We start from the raw sequence: 27,931 nt of genomic DNA on the forward strand, positions 1-27,931 counted from the left end.
AGGAAATAAATATACTTCAGCTGTCCTCTTAGTTGAGTTTCTCAGAGCCCCAGACAGGTTTTGGGGGTGAAGTGAGACTGTATCTCCTTTCTACTCCCCTATTTTATTTCACTTAAACATGTTTTTGAGTATCAATGCTTAGGGTTGAAATGCTTTAATCTAAGAAAGTGAATCCAATTACTATGAGTGCTGCAACTTCCCCCCATAACTAAGCAGCTGTAAGAAAAGAGATTAGCATGAGAGATACGCTGGGAAATAGTCAGTATTTTCATCATTTCCTGTTGATTTGGTTCTAGTGGTAAAATTAGTGACCTGTAAACACTGATCTCTTAATTGGGGCATGTCTGTATTCCTCAGAGCAGTTCTGCCATCTTCAGTTAAGATGGTGAGGAGTGTCTTGGTAAAGTCTAGGAGGAAAGCAATGCAGTGATCAAATACTGCTTTAAGTACTTTTAATTGATAGGAGTACAGTGCAGGCAGAGCACAAAGGCTGTAAAGAAGTAACAAGCCGAATAGGAACAGCTTTGTTTTGACTGAGCAAGAGCTGAGGCAGAAGTAATGTATCATCACCCTGCTTTTTATCTTAATGAACACATTAATGATAGCTTTTTTAAAAAGTTTCACATTGAATTTAAAAGTTGATGTGATACTTACTTTAGAGAAAAAATTACCTTAGTGCAGCAATTTCTTGGTAGAGGGCAATGTATTTTGTCCTGACTGACTTCATGTGCTCATATCACAGAATCACAGAATGTTAGGGATTGGAAGGGACCTTGAAAGTTCACCTAGTCCAATCCCCCTGCCAGGGCAGGAACACCTAGGTGAGGTTACACAGGAAGGCATCCAGGCGGGTTTTGAATGTCTCCAGAGAAGGAGACTCCACAACCTCCCTGGGCAGCCTGTTCCAGTGTTCCGTCATCCTCACTGAGAAGAAGTTTCTTCTCACATTTAAGTGGAACCTCTTGTGTTCCAGCTTGAACCCATTACCCCTTGTCTTACTGTTGGTCGTCACCAAGAAGAGCCTGGCTCCATCCTTGTGACACCCACCCTTTATATATTTATAAACATTGATGAGGTCACCCCTCAGTCTCCTCTTCTCCAAGCTAAAGAGACCCAGCTCCCTCAGCCTTTCCTCATAAGGGAGATGCTCCACTCCCTTCATCATCTTTGTGGCCCTGCGCTGGACTCTCTCCAGCAGTTCCCTATCCTTCTTGAACTGAGGGGGCCCAGAACTGGACACAATATTCCAGATGAGGTCTCACCAGGGCAGAATAGAGGGGAAGGAGAACCTCTCTCGACCTACTAACCACCCCGCTTCTAATACGCCCCAGGATGCCATTGGCCTTCCTGGCCACAAGGGCACAGTGCTGGCTCATGGTCATCCTGCTGTCCACCAGGACCCCCAGGTCCCTTTCCCCTACACTGCTCTCTAATAGGTCATTCCCCAACCTATACTGGAACCTGGGGTTGTTCCTACCCAGATGCAAGACTCTGCACTTTCCCTTGTTATATTTCATTAAGTTTTTCCCCGCCCAACTCTCCAGCCTGTCCAGGTCTTGCTGGATGGCAGCACAGCCTTCTGGCGTGTCAGCCACTCCTCCCAGCTTGGTGTCATCAGCAAACTTGCTGATAGTACACTCAATTCCCTCATCCAAGTCGTTGATGAATATATTGAATAGTATTGGTCCCAGAAGTGACCCTTGAGGCACTCCTACAGAAAGATGAGAGTATTTGTAACTAAGCCATTGAATTTAACCAGAGTTAGGTAAAGCTGTTAACACCACTGCTCCTGTTGTGGGTGGGTGTTGTCAAAGCCTCCAATAATCTTTGATAGTTTCTAAAAACTTCACCTGACTCTGAATTTCAGGCAGCGGGCAACAAAATTGCACAGCTGTGTGAGGAACCCCCTGGAGACGGTAGCTGCATGTGGCATAGCAATGGTGCTCAGTCTCTTACTGTAGGAATAGACCTTGTGTTTGGGAGATAACCTCTAGCAACGCTGGTTACTAAAAAGGGCTTCTGGTTACCCTGAGTACCATTTCATAAGAACTGTTCCAGTTCTTACTTTTTTTAAAAAATTTTGGGTTCAACATTTTCAGTTTCTTTCTGGGATTCAACATGAAATGTAAACTAATCATAGCCTATTTTAAATTAAATACCTACACACAACTTGGAGTGAAACTGTCACCAGTGAATTACAGATGGTTCAGTTAATATTGTCAGTGTTTTGTGTGACAAGCATAGATCTTGCCATTGTGCTGGAGCCTGGGAGACCCGAACACCTGCTTTTTGTCATGGCTGTTGGAGCCTGAGGGGAAGGGTGGCATAGAGCTTGCGGTGGGAAGGGAAGGGAATGCAGTGCTGCTTGGTGGCTGTTGACAGCTGACACAAGCTCTTCTCTGGCTGACAACAGGAAGGATACCTCTTCAAAAATAACCTGCATGTCAGAGCTTTGACACTCCGTATGTATCTTAACAATTTGCATTTTCATATAGAAACAGTATTCTACAAATATGTCAGTAAACTCTAAAGTCCTAACAGGTCATGAGATGTGTAATACAGTGTTGTCCAAGAAGAAATGCAAATGCTAATGACATCTTGGATGAGAACAAAGAAAAATAATATTGTGAATGCTATTAATATACTAACAGATGAGGCAAGGCCTAAAATGTGGATATAATTCACATGTGAGAAGTTAAAAGTGGCTCTCTGGTTTTAAATAATGCTGAGACGCACTAAATGTTTGGTTTGAAAACATGTGTCGAGCAGATGCTGGTGACTGAAGCAATTCTTTAAGATTTGTATAAATTAATTTCATTTATAAAATTGTCTTAAATGCTTATTGTTACTTTTTTTCCTATCTAATGTTATCAGTCTTGTTCTGACAGCAAGTGTATGAAGTACCAAATTGAAATCATGAATGGCATTTAAATATTTTTAACATTTTCATGATGATAATGCTATTTTAGCTGTTGCCCTGATGCTGTATCAATGAAAGTGTTAATATGCTTGTTACTTCCACAAATGTTCAACCTACCCTGCGTGTGGTGCATTCTAGCACACATCCATGTCCTTGTGCATGTAAGACTGGCAAGCGCAAACCAACCTGTGCAGGGCTGAATATGGTATTATTTTTGAAAAAGTACTCATGAATCTCATCGGATTAAAAAGAAATATAAATTCCTGCACTTGTATGTCTTTAAATTTTAATCAACGTAACAAGCAGTTGAAAATGTAAACCTGAAATATGTCTTGGGTAAAATAAAAATGTTTCTTACAAACCTTAAAGAAGTCTTTGTTTTATATTGCTTTTTGGAATGCTTTGGTGAGAGGTCCCAGTGTTTTTAATCTAGAAGCAGTTGGAAAATACTGGGGAAAAAAGATCTGACAGAAGCCATTAGAAGCTATTAATACAGTTGTTTTACAGTTAATATTTGCATGTTATGTGGTCAAGGTTGATCTCACATTTTATTCTGCAAAAGGAGGATGTCTTATTGTCATCAGTATGATAGTGTCTTGTTAAAAAAAATGTAAGATTTATTTCTAGTCTAAGAAAATCTGCTTGGCTACCTGCTACGTGTAACTTGTATATTATTCTTGGCATGGTCAAGCTTGTAATTTTTTTTAATACAGTTGTGTTTAAGATGCTTGTTTTGCCATTCTCTGTTTTACTAAGAATGTAAATAGCACCACCACCTTTCTCTTGGCTAGAGCACCTACTAAAAAGGCATTGAAATAATATTTTTGAAAGATCTTTTTGGAAAATACAGTGGAGTGCTGTATTTTTTTCTCCTCTCTTACTTATGAAAATTGTCTGAAAGCAGTTTAATAGCAAAAGAAAGCTGTGTGGTCTTGCAAAATAGAAAATATTTAGTAGAGGGAGGAGGAAAAAAAAGAAAAACCCCACACCACAACTGTTAAGCTGTGATGGAAAAACTCTGACAGGAAAACAGTTTGGTTAGTTTTTTTCCACAACATCCCAGTTGTGGCTTTGGCTTTGTAGTAAATTCCTCTGTACAGAACTGACAGACTGTGAGGGGTCACTCCTGCTGTGGTGCTGAGCTGGCGGGGGCTCTTCTGCAGCAGAGAGCACAGTCCTGGGTAGCACAGCAATTGCTGGGCCCTGTCCCCCCACCACTCAGAGCTCAAAAAGTGAATTCACATCTCCTGCACTGGTCCGTGGGGTCTGAGAGAAATGTGTATTTAGGAAATACGAGCCCTCATTTTGAATATGGTTTACAGCTTCATGTGGCTTTCAGATTTCATACATTCTGAGGTTGAAGTATTGCTGTAGGGGGAAAAAAAAATGATGACCTTATTTAGAAGCTGTCAAGTTGATGAGAGGATTTACATAATGCAGTAAGTAATTACTTTTTTGGGGGTGGGGCTGCTTATCTAAAGCTGCTTCTTGAAAGTCCAGGCTTGATGAGAAGCGGCCATTCTACACTATAACTGTTGTCAGCAGAGACCAACCACACTGTACACTTCCTCAGTGCCACCACCCTCAAAAACAGTTTGGTGGTGTCTGACCTGTTAGTTACAACTTGAAACAGCTTGTGATTTCAAATACACTCACTTCCATTACTTGGTTGTGGTAATCATTCCTCAAAGTACACAATCTTATGGTTAACATAAATAATTTGTGACCCATGAGCCTCATTACCTGAGGTCTATGAATAGGATTCTAGGTGGTGCTGAGCTGCTGTAATGTGTTCCAGGAGGTTAGTGTGACAGCCCAATATTCATAGTTAAACTATATTCTGTAGCAAGTTTTCATTTCTACGAGTCTTTAGTAGTTAGGTAATATTCACGGGAAAAAAAGTTACTCCAGAAAGGCAAAAGCCTCCTGTTGTTCTAGATGCAGTATTTTTATTATTATAAAGCGATTCCCATTAAGTTATGACTATTTTATCCAATTTTATGAAGACTTTGACAATCCTTTTTGTATCTGTGTGTTCTAGTACAATACAGTAACTAATGAGGTAATAAAACAAAAGGTAAGAGAAAATGCTACCATACTTGAATACACTAGCCAAAAAGAAATACTATCTGGTTTGTATCTCATCAAGGCTTAGCATCTGGGAAATGTCTGAAGGCTAAGGCTACAGAAATGAGCTTTCTACTTGCAAACCTCTTGTCTGTAAGGTTGCGAAAGGTACACTCTGAGGCTCAAGAATAAAAGCATAACGTACACCAGGGAAAATATATTGGAATGTAAGAATTGTTTCCTGAATGATAAATGTGTCCAGTGACAGACAAACTCCAATTGAGCATAAACCTTGAAGTATTTTAAGGGCAACACATCTGCAGCTACTAAACCTCTTCAAGAGAGGTTTGATCATTACTTACAAGAAAAATGGGAAGGCACGAGAGTGAGTACCTTGTCAATGGTAGAGTAAGAACTTAAGCCATCAGACCGAAGGTAGAAGCAGTCATTGGAAGACTTGATATTATGTTGATGAACACAGAATCGTATTAAGCAAAGTCGTAGATATTCAGCAGTCATAGATTGTTTATAGGACTTTTATTTCTAGGCCAGCTGTAAATCAAGTAATTTTTCTCATGTGGGACCCCTGAAATTTTCCAGAGTTGTTCAACCACATCAGCAGCAGATGTTTGAAGAAGACAACCTACCAGCAAGTGAAAATGAAGAGCAGCCTGGTCCATCTAAGCGGAAACGGCAGCCAAGTATGTCTGAGACAATGCCCCTGTACACCCTATGTAAAGAGGATTTAGAGAGTATGGATAAAGAGGTAAGCTTAACTAATTCTGACAGGTTTCTAATGTAATGATTGTTAGCTATGCATAACATTTTAATTTCTGTTAAATTATGCATGTATGTGAACTGACCTTGTATGCCACTTTAGTAACTTTAAATAAAAGCCACAGCAGACTAAGAAGTACAGTTCAGCCTAAAATGCATTTATGTTCTGCAAAACAAACTTGAATTAAGGAATGGCAGAACTCTTGTGTGTAAGCAGGCCTTTAGGGTAGAGCTTCATTTAAATAGAGCTTTGTCATATGAAACGTTGTCAAATTTGCTGTTTGTTTAGCTTTGCGAGGTGTCACTTAAAGCTTTTTTTTTTTAAGTAACTCTTCAAATAATCTGGACAAAATCAGTGGTGGGATGGGAAAAGGAGGTCTGTGGATTTTAAAAAAGGCTGTAGAGAAGATGAGAGAGCCAAAAGGGACCATGGAGCCTCATTATCTGTAGACATGTAATAATTGCAGTGCTGTTAAATCATAGCTGTCATGGTTCTGCAGGTGAAGGGAGCTTTCTGTTACAGAGTACACTGTACTTTTTTAGTACAAAACTACATTATTTGAAATTCATTATGAACGTATAGCAGCTGCTTATTTTTCACTTATTCTTGTGTGTGCTTTTTTCAAATGAACCACCATCTTACATAATACGAAATGATACATAGAGGAAAAACTACCTGTCGTTGCACACCATTTCTTTTTCATGAGTTCATTAAACTGTGTGTGACTTCACTATAAAACTTAGTGACCCTGGAACATGAATTCATCTTTGAGCTTAGATCATTCCCTGGGGTGGGGACAGGAGCATATAACTTGCCAGCTTCTGGCAGTAAGTTGATTACAAGGTTCTAGCCATAACAGACCTTGAGAGTTATCTTCAGAAAATATAAGTGCGAGAAGGAAATTGCATATTTCACCAAGGACAGGAAGAGTTTATGTATACAGCATAGCACAATTTTAAGATGTACTGTTGCCAGAGAGGTTCTGGAGGAACTTTGAGCTAGTATTCTATGGAAAGTTCCAATAACTTTCAACTGCTGTGATGATCTAATCTGAATTTCAGCAACCCCTGAAGTTGATGACTTTTTCTTCTTATTTTTTTTTTTCTTTTTGTTCCAAAGTATTTTGCCCATTTAATCTCAGACTTTCACAAGAAATAGTATTTCTTCTTGTCATGCTGCCAGTCCCTGAATCCATCTGTCTTTTCCTTCTGTGTTGTCAGTAGTACTTTTAAAGCAAATTGTTATTATGCATTGTTTTTATAATTTTGTGGTTTCATAATTTTTCTAATGGTGTGGATTTTGGAAAACATCAATGAATTGCTGTTGCGATGTGTGCACTGAGGCAAAAGAAAGTGTGCATGTTTTCCAGAATTACTGCATAAACTATTTATTGTTCTGTTTTTAAAGATAGGGACCTTGTTAAAAATGTGAATTTTCTAGCACTGTTCATTTTGTGATTGATTGGTCCCTATGCTGCTACAGTTAAATCAAAGAAATGAAAGTTTTTCTACCTATTCTACAAATATAAACATCTTAAATTGCGATGATTTGTTATTAAATTATGCTTCTACTTAAGCTGCATATCATGTTTGGAAACTAGACTACATGAACTTCAGAACAAATGAAACCCAAATTCCAATGGAATTTTTTTTCATAGTTGATTTTGCTTTGGTTCCAAGAGTGTGATTTGCAGTTATAGTTGCTGCCGAAAGGTTTCCCTTCCACTAGTCTCTGTTCCTACCCGTCTCTGTTAAATTTACATTTCTCTGATCCTTAGGCAGCTAAACCAGTAGAAACTCTTCACTCGTTTTGGTGGAGAAGGGAGGTGGGAGTTTCTGGTATTTTACCTCCCAAACATGTTTTGGTCAAGGAGCAAACATAAGCACTGACATGGAGAAGAGGGCACAGGGAACGTATTTGGGAGGTTGAACTGGACATGGGAGTGCCAGCAGGTCTGTCATCTGAGAGCTGACTGTAGAGACAGGTAAGGGAGACTAACTTTTGTGGGCTAACCTTGGGACTGCTAGCATCATCTTGGTAAAGATAATGTATTCATGTACAAGAAATGTAAGTAATAAAACTGGATTTTACAGGATTGTGTAGGAGTACACTTATGGAGCAGGAGGAGGATATGTGGTAACCTAGTCCATAAAATATAAAAGTTAAGTGGAGCATACACAGGAGATTGTGCTGTCAGGAACATTATCAAATAAAGTGAAAATAATCTTGATAAGCATTGCCGGTTAGTGCTCATTCCACTCTGGTGATGCTGTGACTAGTTTAACTTCCACAAAAAGGTGTTTGCCCACATCTCATTCTTTATTAAAACATGTTAAATGGTAAGAACCTTTCTGTAATCATATCACTAAGAGGTGTGAGATTTCTGCTTTCTGCCACAAAAATGCTTTTGCTTCATTTGTATCCGTTTTAGTGGCTATGCGAGCCAGAAGTTCTACAGCTGATTGCAGACTACCTTGGTGGAGCCAAGGTTTCAGCCACAAGGGTGGTGTCTTGCTCCACAACTGCAAGTGCTGGTGCTGACATTACTGGGTTAGGAGTACGTGGTCCAAGAAGAGTGAAAGCCAAGTTACAGTATGACTTTGCCACACTGTAAGCTAGCCCACATCTCAACTGCTGTGTTCCTGCCCTGAGCCTCTGTTGGTAATCACAGGACCATACAGCAAGCCAGTTCAGGGAGCTGCTTTAATCAGAAAAGATCACTGTTCAGGTTAATCTTCATCATTACCTGCTTCCTGAAGTAACTCACAATTGCCTCTACATGCGTGTTAGTGCCAGGAGCAGGCAAAGCGTGGAAAGAGAATGAGCAGTGAAGGCAGAACTGCAGGCTTCTAGCTTTAAAACCGCATCCTTGGTATTTCTGCTGAGTTCCCTGGCAGATTCAGATAAGGATTTTTACTAGATCAAAAGGAGTCCTTTAGCTTTAGGCACTGGGTTTTTTTCCAATGATATTAAATAGGAAATACAAGCGTTTGTATATACTGTTTCTGTGGACATAACAACCAATAAGTAACTCCTTTGCACTTAACGTTGAAAGGAAATCTTAGTTTTCTTTTCAAAAAATCTCTGAAAAGGCCACACAGCCCCAGGCAATACAGAATTTGCATGTAGCTTATACATGGGAGAGTTTTGTTAGAAGAATCAAGATGGAAGCCAATAAAGAAAATTTAATTATGATTTATTCCCAAATTGAATCCTGTTCCATCTTTAACCTATTTAAACATATGCTTGTCACTTTTCCTGGTAAAAAAGCAGTATCTGTTCCAATATTGCATGGGGGAGAACTGCCATGGATAGGTATCTCTACTAAAATTTGATTGTACATGGATACCAAATAAGTCAAAGGAAATGAAAAGCATCCCAGCTGTTGGGTTGCAGTTTAAGGTCACTTAGCCTCTTCTATCTTTTTTCAGTGCCAGAGATCTGGGAGACCAGATCCAATGGCAGCTTATTTTCCCTCTGACATGAGGGACTATTTGAACTTCAGGAAAGTGCAAGAACAAGAGTATTCAGTGTAACAGGATTGCCATTTAAAGGGCAATTGCCAAATCAGAGTAAATGCACAAAGAATGGATCCCTACTTGGAAAATCTACAGCCTGCTAATGCTGCTGCCTCACAGTTGAGAGAACATTTTCCCACTCCCGCCCCCTTTCTTTTCTGTGCTAGCTAGACACAGTTGCTTTGCAACTGGTTGCTGCTGTTTGTCTTTGCTATGGAATGATGAAAGAAAGCAGAATTAGATGCCGACAGTTAAATTAGCTTGTTCATAGTAATTTTTAAAGGCCTGGATAAATTTTTATTTCCGAATAACTGGTTACTTGATGTATAACCTCCATAGATATGCTTTTATATTGGATTGTGTCTAGTATGTGGTAAAGATGCTGTGTTGCTGGTTTCACCAAAGGGCAAGGATTGAAAAACATCTTTAAAGAGGAGGTTCCCAAACAATTGAATGCAGTCAATAATAACTAACTAGAAATACATCTTGTCCATAATACCTGATCCAGGATGACTTTGATTTTCTCAAAACATGGAAGGTATCTACCTTTCCTTTCGTTGACTGTGTTAGAAAGTAGCTGTTGTAGAAGTCTGTGCTGGGCTGTCTGCAGGTCATCTTATCCCCCATTACAGCAGGGGTCCAGTTGCCTACCTACTTACCACAGGGTAGGTATAGGACCCTTCATTGTGTGCTTTTGGTGTGATTGCATGGAGTCCTTTCCCAGGGCTAGGTAGAAGTTGCTGACTACAGTGTTATGCAGATCTGCTGTAGTTTACTGACAAAAAACAGAAAGTGGAATTCAGGCTTCAAATTACTCTGCTTCCAGAAATAAGATTTGTTAGCTAAAGCAAGTTGCACATAGGAAGGTCATGGCATACAAATCATGTGAAAACATACATGTCTTTCCATTCATAATTGATTATCTCAGTACAGGGTGATATGCAGTTCTCATTCCCAGAGGTTACTCATGGTTCATCTTGTGAGGATATTTCTTCAGAATTCATTGAGAGCTACTTCTGTGAACTGATACTATACTGACTCCTTTCTGCACTGATAAAATTACGTATGTGTTTAAAGAAGGCTGGCAAAAATGATCTATGATAAATGTTTAAGGAATTCTGTTAGTCTTGCTGATTTAGAAACTGTTTTATTTAATTTAAGCTATTGTTAATTCCTTTTTATTATAGATTGGTTTTTTTGAAATTTGTACTGCTAAATGATATTTGCAAAGAACATTATGCAACTGGGCTAGTATCATGTACAGTTACCTAGGCAAGTTGATCTGATATTAACACCGTCATGTCCTATGTGCTGTAAATAAGCTGTGTTTTTCACATTGCTTCCTGATGGACCTTGACTTTTCTGTAAAATTTATTCTTTCCTCATGGGTATGTGTTGCAGACCTAAAAGGTGATTTTTTTTAAAATTTTTTTTTTAGCCCTGTGCATTGTGATAACTTCTTTTAAAAATGTTTAATTGAATCAGCTTTATATAATCTTGAAGATTTTTCCATTTCATAATCAGTATCTCTTTCATAATTAGGTTGACATTCTTGTGTATGATAAATCACTTGTCCATGAGATAAGTAAGCCAGGTCAACTTTTCGTTCCTCTCTTCCTTTTGGCTACAAGTTATTCTACTGGCTGTTCTTTTAAGAGCTGTGGCTGGCAGTACAGTTCCCTTATTTTATTTTTCAGGTGCTTTCTAATTCACCAGTCCATGTAAATTGTAGAAATGCATAGAAAAATTCCAAGATGCTCCCTTATAAATTGCCAGTGACAAAGGAAAAATAAATGGCCCTCTTTTTTTCTATTTTGTTTTCTTCCTCCTGAGAATTATGAGTCTGTGCTGAGCTCAACATCGTGTTCTCTCTTGCTCATATGTAGGCTGCTGGCACATCCACAGTAGGCTGGAAGCAGCGGTAGAAGACAGCCAGCCATAGGTACTTGTATCTGTCACTGTCCACACTTGCAGCACCAGTCCTAGTCAGATATCCAGTATGGGCTGGTTATGGGCTTCACTGATGGGAAGTTCAAAAAGGAACTTCCAGTAAGACACTAAGATTTCTGTAAGATTCAAGTAAGTTCAGTAAGGCAGAAAGACTTATATTTTGCAGTGCCTTCTCATCCAAGATGGCCTGGGATTACTAATGACCTGGAGCAGCTGTGCACATATAGTCTATTAGTTGTATGAACCTTATGCTTTTGCATTTATTACATAATTTTGTCGGGATGTTTGAGGGTAACATTTGTATCTTACCAAGTGTCATCATCTCTATATATTTTTCTGGTTTAAATTCCTCTCTGTTTGGGACTTGGGAGAGGGGAAGAGAGGGTGTGAATCTGATACCAGTCAGACCTCCAGCTTTCCCATCTCTCACTTCAGTTAGTGGAGCTGCAATGATTCCCACCATCTGGCAGCATATGTACTTAGCAGCTGCAAAGTGACCACATTGCAAAGGTATGTCCTGTGCATCAGTGCATTTAAGTATACAGATTTTTCTTGAGTGGGAATTGCCTAATGAACTACTTCCACATCAAAATGGTTCCATTGATTTGGTTCATATTCTGCTTATTCTTTTCCCTTTAAGTTGGAATTTATTTGCCATATATAAAGACTGAAACAACAACATTTTGTTCTTACGTAAGGATACTTTGTCCCTCTGCATTTTGCTTTCATCTAAGCACGTTTATTCCTTAACTTCTGTTTTGTATTTTAAGTTAGTGGCTATACCAAGCAGTGAATTAAGAGATAGTGTTTTTCTCCTTCAGTTTAGTGAAGACTATTATCTCAATAAGTGATTAGCCTCTTGGTTAGTTTAAAAATAATAGTTTAATGCAGAGGTTGTGGTATCTAGTGCAAAATAATAGCTGTGTGGGGCTCACTTGGACACTGCATTGCACATTAACAGTTCTTTGAATTTCCACAACTACGTTTCTCATACAAAACTTCTTGTGTGACACCTAAATATGTAGCATGTTGTAAATTGTACAGATGCTAAATTTAGGTAGCTGTCTGTACTTATAAACTGTAGCCTTTTTTTAAAGAACGAGCCTGTGTGTACACTTGCTGTTGTCAGTGATCATCATCCAGGCACCTTGGCCCTTGGAAGTTATGAGGTCTGCTTTACAGTTATTAGGCTGCTTCTACTTGAACTTTAAAAAAATTTCTTGAGGTAACTATTGGTGGAAGTATACATATGAGGAAGTATCAAAGGTAAACGCGCTGTTCTTCATTAAAAACTTACAAGACAGAGGCCATATGAAGACAATTTGCCAAAACAGCTTGTGGCATAAGCAGACTTAAGGATGCCAACACTGGCTGGCTGAGGTCTGTGGTGGGCTTCCATGCTTCCCAGTGCTGGTTCCTCGCCAACAACCTCCTGTCACCTTCCTTCGCACACCAGTTCCCATGTTCCTTCCAGCCTCTGGACGGCTTCTCCCGCACAGAAGAGTGGGTAGCGTGGAAGCTGGAGACATTCCAGTCCTCCAGCCTTGTCAGCTTTTCACTTTGGAGTGCTTATTACCCAATGGCTTACTCCATCAAGACTAAATGTGTTGCTTGCTTTCTTCCACTCTGAGATTAGGGTTCTGCTGGAAAATGGTGAGACCGTGGTGCTAGGAATCAGGGTGCTGGTTTGTCTTCATGGAGTATTTGCTGTGGTGTGGCGGCTGGCTGATGCACCAAGAAGTGTTACTTTGTTTTGTAATGAAGGTAGCCTGAAGCTGTTGTAAAACAAGGGAAGTATTTTTACTGCTTTCCCCCATTTAAGATTTTTACATTCACCCATCTCTAATATGGTTAAATAACACAGAAGTAATTCAACGTTAAATATTATCATGTTAAAGTGATTATTTCACCCATATCACACCTATTTAGTAGAGAAAACTGAGTAAAATTATCCAGTACTGTTTTTAATAGTTTGGCAATGAGAATCAGCAGTGTAGAATTAAGAGATCAGTACAGTGGTATGAAGAGAGGAAAGAAGAGCACCTAAAGGAAGCTGGATATCAGTCACTTGTTTCTGCCTTTGTTTTGCTTTGGAGAATTCATTTTCCACTGAAAAACTGAAACAATTTTTAAAAGTAGCAATGCATTTCTATTTATTTTTAATTACAGAAGATGTAAACATATTAAAAAAAAAAAAAGGTTGGTCATGTTTAAGTTGTAGGTAAGTCACCCTGATCAGAAACATTGACACTGACTGTTATTCAGATAACTGAAAGAACACTAAAATAAATGTAGTGTAGATAAGGCTAGTGAAATTGGAATATCAACATGTGAATCATGTATTTTCCTTTCTTTTAGTCTGATATCTATCTGCACATCATCAATTTCTGCACTAATTGTATAGAGCTGGTTATCTGCTAGTTTTTTTAACAGGGCATCATGGTCCAACGTTGCCCTAGCGCCTTTAAGTGTTTCTAAAGAGCTTTTTTATGTAGTATCACATTTTACAAGGAGACAACTGATTACCAAAATAGGAGAAGGATTTTTATCTAATTTGGTATTATCACAAGTAGGCAATTGATTTTGGACGGCTTCTGTTTTTGTACACAGGTTGCTTAGAAAACATTAACAACAGTTTCTGGTGTACTTAAACATCTTATTTTCATTTTGGAGTTATTTTATGAATTTATATGCTGTGAAGGAATATGGGAAACACTGGAACCTTTCATCATTCGTATAGCACACTGTATAAATATTTGCATTTTGTAATAAAAATGGGAACTACCGATAATACGTAAGGATTAGTTTGATGGCACTCATGACAAGTTGTTAATTAAAAGGTGATATTATATGGAGTCTTGTGCAAAATGAAAATAATCAGCCATATTCTTGGCTGTTCAGGCTATTGTTACGAGAAAATGCAAGAAAATGTATGATTGAGACTAATTCACTTTACTTTGCCTAGGTATTTTAACAGGTAATTTAATAATGAGATAAGTACAAATGGTTGTGCTACGATAGATATTATTAATGGGCTATACCAAAGGGACATCGACTAAAGAAGCAGCCATGCTTACTTCAGAGCTGACCTCTTTGAGGAATCTGATAAAATTTATATTCATAAGATTGACAGCCTGAGTTTTGTCTGGGTTTCCCTGTTTTATTCTATTGACTGGTTGTCAAAGATTGATTTGATTTTAATTATCAACACAGTTATGCTTCTGCCATCTTATATGTTCTTCATACTTTTCTGTTGCAATCAACAGTTGATTCAGATCCTCTGCCATTCTTCCAAAGGTGTTTTCAAATTGCTTCATTGTAAGTAATCATGGCTTTTTTAGAGGATTTTCTCTAAGTTATTGAGGAAAGTAGCTTCTTTGTACATGTGTCTATCATTCTGCGATGCACAGAGTAAAAATTAGTATGTAAATAAGATTAAATCGGAGCTCTGTGTGTGTTTCTGCAGGTATGAACAACTTACTTGGCTTTTAAAGTATGCCTGGGTATATAGCAAATGCATGATTCTAATGTTATTATGTATGAAATGGAAAGTAGGTCTATAAAGCTTCCACCTCTAGAATGTATGTACAAGGTGTTAAAAAAGTGAAGGTTGGTTGTTCTGTACGGAAGAAGGCATCTCTGTACATTCAGTTTGGTGTTCCTATGAATGTAGATAGTACATTATGTATCTGCAGCCTTTTCTGCTTGGCCTTAGTAAAGAGAAGCTGTAAGCTGCTTTCAGCTGTTTGCTCACTGAAAATGGGGCAGAGCTTCCTTAAATAGAGTTCAATAACCTTATTTTAACATATGTGTCTACCTCCATATTCTAAATCAAATGCAGCTAAGTTGTCAACACTAATTGGCCACAGTTAAGAATGAGTTGCCTGAGCCATGTTAAACAGTTTGCAAGCTGATCCCCAACATAATTCTGAGCAGCTGCATATAGGGCCTGATTGAGTCTCATCACAAGTCTAACATGTTTTTTACATTTAAATTCAAGCTGTTATTATCTATGAGTGATATTTAAAAGTGTCTTAAGTCCTGGTCTAAGTCAGGACTGTTTCTTCTTAACTAGGGTCTTTTTTTTAAATTTTGTCAAGATGCTCTGGTACTTGTATTTCAACATAAGGATAAATATAGCTATGCAATATAGCATGCTATATGTGAAGTGCTATGGAGAATCTTTGCAAACTTGCATAATACTAGTCTGCTATAATTACTTACACACTTAATTTGTGTTTGGAATTCTGAGGTTAAAAAAACTGAAGTCAATTTTGGTGACATAAAGGCCAGGTTATTTAGAAATGCAATGTTGAATGACAGTTTGTACCATTATCTTTTAATTAGCTCTTCTTGGTCAGTTACCATCAGATGGCTTATTTTAAAATTGAAATTATGCATAATTGCAATTGCTCACTTCTAAGACATCTTTGAGATAAAATATCTTTCCTTTAGTAGTCTTCATCTTTGTCAGGTACAAGCTTCAGAGAGCACTAAATGGAGCCACTCAGCTCTGCCTCTGTGTGACAGTCCTGCAGCTGCAAGTATTCTGGCTCCTGTGTCAGCATCATCAAGAATGCTTCCGTTGCATGTACAACTCGAACAGAGATTATGAAAAGCTGCAGAACTAGAGCCCCCTACTGATGTAAAAAAATTCCCTGCTGCAATGCAGTCAGAAAATGGATAATTACCTGGATGGCATGCTGCTATAACTTTTTGATGCAGTGGTATTCTCTCAAAAATCTAAAATTAATGTCATTGTTACTCTATATTGTTATGGGTTTTGTATATGAGCTTGCACATTCTGTTTGCCAGGAGTCCCAGTCAGCTGCAGGCAATATTCTCTGTTGTTCCTTATAGCAAATATGATGATACCATTTCCTCTGAGATGAACACAGCTGCCTATCTCAGATATTTTAGTGCCCCAACATCAAACTTGCTTCATCACAGAGGTATTGAGGACTGAATATAGCTGGCATACCATGACACAGAGATCATATCAGAACCTGTGTAGTATTTATCACCTTAATATTGAGCTACTTGTAGAAACTGACCGCTTTTCAGCTGTTGTGCTTATCTTTCACTGTGCTTTGGATTGTTTTCTTTTTTCCTTAACTTATTCCATGTCTAATTCTGGCTATTGAGTTGGCTAGCTATGCTCATAATTCTTCACTATTTCACTTAAAAGCTGTACACTTGATTGTACAGTCTTTTCACAGTCACATTGCCCAGTTCAACAGAAATTATTTCAAAACCGACCTGTCTTCACTGTCATCTTTAAGTTTCTAGTAAAGCCAATTCAGAAATAGTTCTCTCCAATGCTCATTATTTGAGATGGCTGTTACCTTGAGAACACTGATAGATGTCTCTTGGCTCTTGTGATTAATGAGACCAAGCTGATCAGACTTACTGAAGAGGGAGGTTCATTGTCAACCAAGCAATGCTTCACAAAGCCAGCTGATGTCTGGCAAAGCTAATGTTAAACTTAAGTTAAAATTAGTAAGTTGTGGCAGATCCAAGCTAGCTCTGCTTACAGCTAGCCTGGATCAGAGTGGGTTAACTGGCTTGTTCATAGTATGTGTGAATAAATCTATACTAAACAAAGAATATCTGTGTTTATATAGCAGTGGTTTTTAGGTAGTAAGCCCTAATGTATTCCAGTTGCTCTCTACACAGCAGTAGTTTAAGTTCCTTTGTGGCTGTGATACCTGCAGAAAACCTGCACTTGCAGATGAAAGCAGATATTTGCCTGTCTTTTGCTCTCAACTTAGTATTTTCAATTTCACTTAGTAGATTATGGCTTCTGAACAGCTTTGTATGATGCTGAACAGCTTTGTATGATGCTGAACAGGAAATTCAGAAATTGAACCTTTGAAATTGAAAAAAAAACCCTCATTTTTCTCCAAAATATGTATTTAGTGATGAGTATTTATTCAGTCTCTTGAAGTGAGAGATGCTTTCAGTTAACCTTGAGATGTTAGAACCTAGGATTCATTGTGAGAAAGCTTTGAAACAGATGAGATGCAAAAAAAGAGTTGTTTTTCTGCATACTATGTATACCTGAAACTTTTTGTTTCCTTTTTAGGGTGAGAATTATTTGGGTTCTGCTATATATTGAAGTAAAGTCCGTAGTTGTGACTGTTATTCTACAAAAACAATGGTTTCTGATCATTACATTGTTCAGTAACAGACTGCATTTTTGGTTGCAGCATTTCAGAAGTTCAGTGCTTGTCTCTGAGCTGAAGCATATTAGAATCTTAAATGTAATCTAAATAATCTGTAATTCAGGTTGAAGTGATCGGAAATTAGTTCAAATCAAGCTCCTTCCCACTCTTGGATTTCTTACTTTAGCAGAATAACCAAATGGATTAAGCCTTAAATGGTTCTCTGAATTTTTCAAGTATAATGTGCTAAGTGTACTTGCAGGTTGGCTATAGCATTAACTAATGCCTTTGGGAATGGCTTGAAAGAGAATATGTAGGTAAATATCCTGATAAGTTTTCAGAAAAGCTGGTATTTTCTGTTTAGAAGTGAAGGCTGTAAAATCCTGTATCACGTTTCACTTTTTTTTAAAAGGATTTTTTTTAAACTTGTTCTACCAGTTCAGTAGATGTTACTAGATGAACTCATGAGTATATAAAGAGAACTATCAACTATCCCATTCTCTTTTTAAAACCAATTGGACAGACAACAAGCTGGATTGATGGAGGAAACCTGCCCAGATCTGTTCAAAGCTGCCTCTGTGTGCCAAGAAACATGCTATCAACTGGGCCAGGGTGGGAGTAAGTTTTAGCAGTAGATTATACTTCATCCTAGTCTTTGTTATCGAGGAATCTTATTGCTTTTTCAGGTTTGGGCAATCAATATGCTATTCTCTATAAAATGCTCATGAAGGTAGACACTGTAGTGGATGTGTTCAGTGTCAATGGATTTTTTTTTTCCATTTTTGTTTTGTGCTTTCAACTGGAACTTCACAAGAGCAGATGCTGTCAATGGCACTTGAACATATTTTGATGATCAAAGAATTGTTGTAAAATGAAGCTTATGTCCAAAGAAAACTTGTTTTGAGGGAATGATTGGAAGCAATGCAAGTAGACTAAATATTTTTTTATGCTAAGTGATTTGTACTCAAACTTCTGTTCTTTTTTTATAACATAAATAGTATAAAACCAGATTAGACTGAGAAATTGTAGGATTCCTCGATGCTAGCATACTGATAACATGCTGCCCTAAGCACTTCATTAGCATCTTGCTACAGATGTCTCCCCTTGGCAGTGAAATGTGTCAGAAAAGATCACTCAGAGCCTGGGCACTGTGCCCTCTCAAATTGCCATGTGTCATTTTTAATAGTACGTTAAGATTTCTAACTTAATATGTCAATGTTATGATAGTATTTAAACACCTTTTGCAAGTGTTCTTTCATTAACAAATTAGATTAATTTATGTTACTAAAAAACCCCCTTGGTTACTAGACTGTTGGTGCATGTCTCTTGCTAAATCTCTAGGAATAACAAGAAAGTTATGACTTCTGACAAAACTGTGCCTCAGTTACCAGCCAGACTGACAGTTCTTAGCAGAGACTTGCGAAATTGTAACACAAAGCTGCTTCTTGCTGCATATCAGCAAAATATTCTTTATTTAAAGTAGGAAGAGTGGCTTTGAGAACAAAAAGTATCATGATATTGACCTGTTTTAAAACAAGGGTGAGCAGTACTACTGTAGACTTACAACTTTTTCACCTATTTGCTATAAAGGTGTACAAAGTGGGAGCTATACTGATGCATTTGTGCAGCAGACTGAAATCCCTGAAGTGTCTACCTGTGTTACCTTTTATTTATTTAACAGGTATGGATACTTCTAGTCTTTACCAGGCCTTTTTGTTGGCTAGGAAAAGATTACATTGATGTTAGTCTTCATTTTGCACACCTGAAAGATAATTTTTGTTGATTAAAGTTCACTGAAGGTCTGTTTGTATAAGAATTTTCTCCTTGCTCCTTTCCTTTTGCTCTATGAGTTTGTGTACACTAGTATTCGATTTGTATAGCATCAACAGACTTTCCAGGTTTTCCAGTTTCTGGATATTTAGGTAGTGCTTATCTCTGCAAGAAGAGTGTAACAGAATTTGAGTATAACGGACTGCTATCTGTAGATTGACTCACTAGCTCATTCCTTTAAGATGAAAGTTTGCCTAAGGTGAAATCAGGACATTTACTAAAGTCTGGCACTTAAACCTGAGCATGCAGCTCAGGTTTCTGCTCCATTGCAGGTTTTTCTGGTTTTGTTTTTTAAGACTTGCAGGTGTGGAAAAACTTGAAATATTGCCTGGTGACACAGATTTTACTACCTGTAAGAAGAATCTGCCAGTAGTGTCAGTGAGCCGTAATAGTAGCAGATGGTTTGGTTCGTCAGTTTATGAAATTCTATATTGGCCATAGAAGAGCATATGATAATACAACTTTTCCAAGTCATAGTTCTTTTTCCTGTTGCAGACTTCCAGTATTCAAGTTGTGGCTACCCATTTAATAGAGATGCTTTTTCCAAAGTCTGTTCCCAGTGGTTTGTTCATGCTGTCATGTACCATTATGGCATGGGTCCTTGTGTAGACATAAAATGAAGTGGGACAGGGAACTAGTGTAGCTAAGCAGTAACCGAGCTCAAGAAGGTAGTTGGAGGTAATTAAGCTGTTGCTGAGACATTGCTAATTGAGCAATGAGAGAGTTCTGTTGCCTGTAGTCCAGTCCAGCACCAGGATGCTGAAGGTGCCAGTCCTCCTTCCTTCTTGCTTTGCTCGTCTTGCAAGAAGGAGTCCCCTGTAGTTAAATTTAAATCTACCACCTATTTGTTCCAAGTGTACTCATTTATGTTTCTGCTTGATGCTCAGTAGTGTTACACAGGGGAGGGAAAAAACTTTGGATAAATCTAACTAAACACCTCATCCCTTTTGGTGCTTAGTTTTTCTCCTGTGATTTCAATGTTCTTACTCTGGCTCTCTGAGAAAAGGCAAATTAGAAGTTTTGAATTTGTGAAAATAAAGCCAGACTCCAGCACGCTACTTTTGCCTATTTTTTTTTTAAATTAATAGTCTTGATAATTTTTATTTCAATTGTCATTAAAGTATCAGCTCTTCAGAGATCAGAAACAAATGTTCTATTAAGTTTAATGGTTGGTTTGTTGTCCTAGTAGAAAAAAATGTGCAATATTAAAACAAACTCCTTCTTAGAGCCCACCAAGATCCAAATTAGTGTTTTGCCTTAAAAAATATGCACCGTTTCAAACACACGGCAGATCACTTAGTGATGGTGATGAGTTCAGCAGCTTTCAACAACTGCAAGAAGACAGGGGGACCCATCCCAAAGGTGCACAGTGACAGGGCAGGAGGCAACAGACACAAATTGCAACATGGTTTGCTTTGTATATAAGGGAAAAATCTTTTCATCTTGAGGGTGCTCAAGCCTTGGACCAGGTTTCCCAGAGTGGTCGAGGATCTGCATATTTCATAGAATAGAATTTGGAGATACTCAAACCTCTCCTGGACAAAGCCCTGAGTAACCTGATACAACTGGACTGGCTTCAAGCAGGGAGCTGGACATGTGTCTTTCAGAGGTCACTTCTGACCTAATTTATTCTGTGATTCTTGGTGTTTACAGACTAACAAACTCTCAGATGTCCCATAAGGTGTTTGTCATTTCCTTAAACAGGTGGGGTGAGTGAAATAGGGAAAGCAAGATTAGTGTTCTGCTTAATGGAAATGCTGGACACTCAGATGGTGTCCATTTCCTTCAAGCTTGCAGTATTGAGCACATTTACTAGTCAAATCCTCTGATTTCAGTAGGGAAACCAATGCAGAAGAATATGCAGTTCGTGACTGAGTATATAAATGCACAGCCTTTTTTCTGACCAGCGTTACTTTCGCTGTTTCAGCAGAACGCATTTTAATTTAAATTTAGTGATCCCAGACATGAAGGCCAATCTCTACATGAATTATATGTGAAATAAATCTCAAATGCTTTTTTCCTAACATTTGGTAATATTCCTTAAACGGTTTACAGCTATTTTTTTCTAATCTGTCAACGTAGATATAATAGTACTGCCAGATTTGATATTTTAACCTGAAGCATGCCTTTATCAAAAACAGGATAGTACAAAGACAGTTTTCAGTCTATGGAGATTTAAGTAGAGGAAAAAATACTTTTTTTTTTTTTAAGTGATGAACAGTACTAGGTTTTGTTACATTTCTGATTTTACCGATTCACCACCTGCTCGGATGAGCCAGTGGTAATTGTGATAAAGAACAGTGAAATCTGCATATGAAGTGCTTGAGACAAAGGGGTGTTGAAACACATGCATAAATGCATTATGTGACTCTCAAAATCAAGTCAGAAATTTGAAAGGAAAAAATGCTCTAATACCAAAGAAAGAAAATAAATGAAACAACTTAAAAGGCAAGTTCTTCTGAGGTTACTCTGAAGAAATGGGACTGAGTTATATCGTGCATTCTCACTTAAATTTCATGTTCTGAGGGATGACTTAACCTACTTCAGACAGTTTATCCTCCCAGTGACCTCTTTGTAGAAGGAAATGTTTTGTTTCAAAGCGACTTAAATTCAGCCTAAGTCTGTTAATACAGACTTTGTAGGAAAGTTCAGTTGTTTACATACATTATGTCATAATATCACATCTCAAAGTATGTTAAAAATCTTGCTAGCTTTTTTGAAGACATGGGTCTTGCTCCTTAGATAACTTTTCCTAAGCATTCAGGTTGTAAGAATATACCTAAAAAGCTATTCAGTTCATTGAGACAAAAAAAAAAAAGGCGAAATGAAAAGGTTTTGTACACAGAGGCAAAAATTAAGATCAAAGATAAGTTAAAACTTATTGGATTAGCCACCATGTTTAGAAATAAATTTCTTTATGTCAAACTATGTGGATTCTTTTCTGTCTAATAAGAAATGGCCTCATGCTGCAGCCCAAAGCTGCTTACAGAAGTGGAAGTTAGAATAAATTAATATTGTTAGCTCATTTCAACCAAATAACGGACTCAGAAATATGGGGAAGAGGCACCAAGAAGTGCAGAAGTCCAGGCCCAAAATCAGGTTTTTCTTCTATTAAAGATCTTGCAGCTGAGCTATAGAAGTGCTGCAGAGTAATCAAATTAGTCTCGTTAGTGAGGCTTCGACTGATGGCTCCTGGCATGTTTGCTGTGATCACACAACTAAGCTTGGACAGGAGGAAAGGGTCTTGCTAGACTCTTACCATGTCTGCCTTTGTTTAGTGGCATTTAGCTGTTAATGACTTGTTAAAGTAACACAAGGCAAACCATGAAACAGTGTTGCAAAACTAAGCTGTACAGCACAGGGGAGTGGAACAATGTTACTCAGCTGAAAGGCTGTTTGCTGCCTCCCCTAGTGTCACTGGAGGATTGCTTCCCTGCAAAGAACCCCAAGACAGGCCTCTTCCCACTACTGGCTTTTTGTCTTACCTCTAGCCAGAACTTTTCGTAAGTAATGGCCGGTAACAGAGTAAACCCATATTTTTTTTCTTTGAAAGGTGGCTGTAGATCATCCTCACTCACTGGCTTTTATCTCATGTTGTCAGAGCCTTTTCTGGAATTTTGGCATGGATATTTCCAGCAGTCTACATTGAAGAATCATTGCACTGAACAGCTGGGGAGCTCTTATTTCTGTTGGATTATTGTTGTTTTAGAAATCAAAGAAACAGGGCTTCACCCTTGCTGCCTCTGGTAGGCTCAGGCTGTCCTTCCTCTCCATCCTAGTCATAAGCTAATGTGCAGTCAAGGCAGAGCTGAAATGCTTTTCTTGTTTTTCAGTGATTCCCATCAAATCTATCCTGCTGGATAGGTGAACAGCTGTATTCTGGCCATAGGTATTGTGGTAATTTTAATTCTATTCTCTGACTTCACCATTTAAAAAAATTACAATGGAGATTTACATGGCTATTACTACTTAAAGAACTTTTGGCAGAAGATTTCTTTTGAAAACAGAATAAAGGGAAGGAAGATTAGAGGTATGGGTGGCTTTTTAATTGGATAGAGCCATAGCTTCCAGGCTGCAGCAATGTTACTGACTCAGGAAGGCTTTGGAGAAGTTGTATTATCTGCCTTGAAACACTTTCTCTTTGGAGACTTTGAATTAAAAGCTCATTCTGTATTTTAGAGTTAGTAACTTTTAGTCTATGCAAATTTATGTTTCAAATATTGGTAGCTAGGAATGGGCATTTTCTCTCCAACATCGTGAAGTGTTACTGATTTGAGGAAAGCAATCTTAATTATGCTGAATAATAATATTAATATTTTAGAGGGTCTGCCTAGATAGAATCCTTAAGTCAGCGCTCGGAACACCCTAATTACCAAGGAAAGACTTGATCTCATGTTTCTTTTAGCACTTTCAAGTATTTGTCCTAAAGATCTCAGGAATGTTAACCAAATTTTTATTCAACTCTAGACATTGCTTTCTAGATGGGAAATTTGAAGATATTCAGAACTTCTGTATGACAATCTTTGAAGAATTAACAGCCTCACTTGATCATGAGCAATGATACAGTGTTATTAATGTTGCATTTTAATAACAATATCGGTGTATAATCTCTAAGTGACATTTTGTTTCATTCCTAGTCTAAGTAGCTTTCTCACATAATTACTTTTCATCCTGAAACTGGTACGTCTTTACCAGAGGCTGATAATATTCCTGTGTGTAATTCAATAACAGTTAATAAGCAGAATGGCAGACCACGAGTGCCAGGAAGCACGTGCTACAGGTCTGATTTTTGCCCTTATTGCAAAGGCTTGACCTCTAATATAACTCAAATCTGTTCACTGCCTAAACTAAAAAAAGCTATCCATGGATAGTGCCCCTTCAGAGGAAAAAGGCAATCACCCCACACTCAAAAATATACTATAAGATATTAAGAAAAGCAAAGTGTATTTTCAGTAATACAATTTGAGAATGAAGATCTCTTATTCTGGGACTTCTGCTGCTGAGGAACAAAGTAGTAATGACTTTGATTATTTAATTAATACTGGTTTATTACAAAAATACAGCAAAATGTTTCAATGATTCTTAATTGCTAATGAAGAAACTACTGATTTTTTTGGGGGCGTGAGTCTTTTTGCTGAAAGCTAGAGAGAAAACTAAAGTGTTTATGAATATAAGAACAAAGAACAAGAATTATTAAATACAGTAGATGGTAAAAATATGAAGAAAAATAAGTTCCCTGATTTTGAAACTACTTGGGTGTTCTGAAAGCTGGTCGCATAACCATTTTTAAACCTTTAAAAACATATTCTACTTTGAATTTTTTCACAGTATGAATAACTGTGGTTGTCTGTAATCATTAAGATAAATTCACTTGACTTCACATGTTTTTTCCTCTTTCTCGAAAAGGCTTGTTAGCTTTTAGAATTTCAGTGAAACCCTGTCTTTCAGTACAACTACATTTTCTTTACATTGGTGTTGATATTTTTTTCCTGTTTGGGTTGACTAGAAATTAAAAAGGTTTTATAGATATATGGCTGAACTCAGCCTCTTTTATCAAGGATACAATGTAGCACAAATTGGTTACCTTTAAAATACATGTAAAAACTAGGTTATTTCTGTATTGGATAGAAGACAACATTCAAAGAGACAGCCATCATAGAAACTTTGCTCTGACATATAATGTTGCTTAAATGATACCTAATTTTGCTTAAGTTTTATATATGGCTAAAATCTGTATGATGCTGTTTAGCGCAGAACCAAGCAGGATTTGAAATGAAAGATGATTGCCCACAAAAGTTAAATGCCTCTGCTCATGAAGGCACTTTGTCAATCCCATCATGACGTCTCTTTTTCCTTGCAAAAGTGCTTTTTGTGTGTGTCAAGGGGTTAAACTTTCCAAGTCAGTTGCACAAATCTCATTTCTCTTGCCCCACTCCTGATAAACCTTTCCTTGCTTTACCAAACACCTGGTGTGTGATTTCAAGAGCTTGAGGAAAGAGAGGACAAGCATTTGTGAATGTGCTGTAATAACAACTTTATAAATATTATTATAAATAATAACAATAGTTGTGTGCCACGTTAGCGTCAGCATCTAGGCAGCCTTGCTTGAACCTTTTGAAGAATGTAACTTCTTTTAAAAAAGAGTTCTCATTCTTACCTTCTTCGGCTGTGATACTTTGCCGGTAAAATATTCTCAGTGAACCATGATGCCATGGGGCAGCGTAAGGGCTTATTTACGTGGTCAGAAGCGTTGCTTCCAAATTGCATGTACCTTTTGGCTAGCATTGAATCATCCAGGGCTGCAGCACTGTGGGGTGACTTCTTGCAACCTGGGTTACAGGAAGATGACTGCACCTTCTTTAGAGTTATCGGTACTGTATTCCTGCTAACTACTTGATAATGTGGAGATAGTAAAAATTTAACAGTCCTACTTCCATTTATTTTGCCACTGACAGAACAGTTTTGGTTTCATACCTCTGCACTGAAAGGTTAGAAAGTTCAGTGCACAACTCCAGGAAGATGGAGCCACCACTCTCTGATTTGATTTGCAATCTAATACCATCGTTCACTGTAAATTTCACAGGCTCGGAAGTGCTTTTTTAATTAGTAATTTTTAATGTCACTTTTCCCATTTATTCTTTATTTGGCTTCTCATTTTACTGCTGAGTTGAAGTTCCTGAAATAGTCCACTGATTTCGCTAACATTTCATGTAAAATAGATGTAAAAACTCTGCTGATCTACTAAAATGCAATAGTTTGGGACAAAGCAGAAGGGAATGCTGGAAGTGGAGATGGGTAAAGATTATAGGATCGAATGAAGAATTATGAGAGCTTTTAAAAGCAAGCTCTCTGTCCTCTGGGGAAACCTTTCATATTCCATAAACAGCATGCCTACCACTTCTGCTGAAGAAACAATGAATTACATGGAAGATCATCTTTTGGCAATATTGCTAATGCACTGCAAAGCAAATAGGATGTTAGAAGCATTTGGAAGTTGCCAGTGTTTCAGGGACAGCTTTCTCATGCAGGTGTGGCTTAAGATACTTTAGAAGTAATTGAGGATAGAATTATAAAGCACTGTATTTCATGTTCTCTGCCTGTTTATGCACATTTACTTGATAATTTTTAAAATACATGCTGAATATTTACAGCCTTGAATAGTTTGTATCCTGTAGTTTAGAAGTAAACTGTAAGACCAAAACATTATCTCTGTAATAGCAAATAATGAATCTTCATATAAGTCATGCAAGTGTGTAGGAGATCAGTCCCAAAATATGTTTTGATAAAAAGAAAAAATGTCAAGCAAAACCAGCCCCAAACACTGAACTGTTGTGGTTCATAGGAACAGTTTTGAGCACACTAGGCTATCAGGTTGTCAGCAATGTATTTAAGTATATTCAAAAAAGGCGTGGTGCATTTAATGATTACTTATTTCAAGACTAACAGCCTATTATGTTTCAAGTAATTGAACACATACAGTTTGAGATATGTATTAAAATAAATCAGTATTGATCATGTTTACGATGTAGGTATGTCATCCTGACCAGAAACACTGAGAGTCAGACTTATTCAGCTAACTGAAAGAACATGAAAAGAAATGCAGTGCAGCTAAAGCTAGTGACGTTTGAATTGACATATGAAACATCTATTTGCCTTTTTTAGTCTGGTATTTGTTTGCAGAGCATCAGTTTACCCACTAATTGGATAGAGCTGGTGATCTGTTATCTTTTTTGTTCAATAACTACTAAGAGGGTATCATGGTCCCTGGCACCAAACATGGCAGCATTTTAAAGTGTTTGTAAATAGTATGTTGAGGTGATACTGTGTTTTATATGGGATACCTGCAATTACTGGTGTACTTGTTACTTGCTACAAACCAGAACAGTTCAGTGTTTGGGACTGGTTTTACTTGATATTTTCTCTTTTTACCAAAACATATTGTACGTTTTAGAGTTATTTTTATGAATTTATATGCCATGGAGGGAACATAAGGTACATATTGAAACCTCTTGGCACATTCAGATGGAAGATTATATTAGTATCTGCGAGTTCTTCCTAAGATGCAATGTATTCAACACAATCTCCAATACATGCTTAGGAGACACAGGCTTTATGCTGAAATGCATTTGGTTTTTATCTGTGCTTGCTGTCAATACCAGTTCAGTTGTTTCCATTGTTAACAATGAACAGTCATTTGTGGCAGTGGAAACAAACCTAAAGAACTCTTTGTAAATACTTTTTTCCTGTTTTTTCCCTTAACCTACTCAGTCAGTTGGAGCAAAAGCATAATTAGTCTTTCAGAAAAGACTGGGTAGGGGGCTGGGGACAGGAATGTGTATATCTTCCATGCAGAAACTGGAGTACAAAATAAAGAGCTGTCCATAAAACCTATTAGTTTTGTGGAATCTTCTGTAATTTCAGTAAAGAATTGATTCAGACCATCTACCACTTTTAGGAGAGATTAAGTAGTTACATGTTTGGTTGTGTTGCTCTCTAAGGTAGTTGGTTGCTCAGTTCTATTAAAACTTGCATTTTTAATTGCTCACTGGTTTAAAAACAAGGATTAAAGTTTATTCACAGCTCCATTTTTTAATACGTAGTTTACATTATTGCATATGTAAATTGGTTCTTAAAAAATAAAGCATATCGTGATAGGTCTCTGTCACATCCATAATGCTGTCCCAAAACATTGCCTGTAAATTAT

General features: G+C 37.6%; 1 protein-coding gene across 2 annotated transcripts in view; it reads left to right on the plus strand.

Annotated features, from left to right (window-relative positions):
- CTDP1 (CTD phosphatase subunit 1) overlaps positions 1–27,931 on the plus strand; it is a 109,798-nt gene that overhangs the window by 43,873 nt on the left and 37,994 nt on the right. For both annotated transcript variants that reach the window (XM_065628069.1, XM_065628070.1), the window contains exon 11: positions 5,588–5,753. In XM_065628069.1, coding sequence (XP_065484141.1) covers positions 5,588–5,753 — 166 coding nt within the window. The remainder of the gene's footprint in view (positions 1–5,587; positions 5,754–27,931) is intronic.

The sequence above is a fragment of the Caloenas nicobarica genome, chromosome 2, assembly GCF_036013445.1.
Source record: "Caloenas nicobarica isolate bCalNic1 chromosome 2, bCalNic1.hap1, whole genome shotgun sequence".
Classification (NCBI taxonomy): Eukaryota; Metazoa; Chordata; class Aves; order Columbiformes; family Columbidae; genus Caloenas; species Caloenas nicobarica.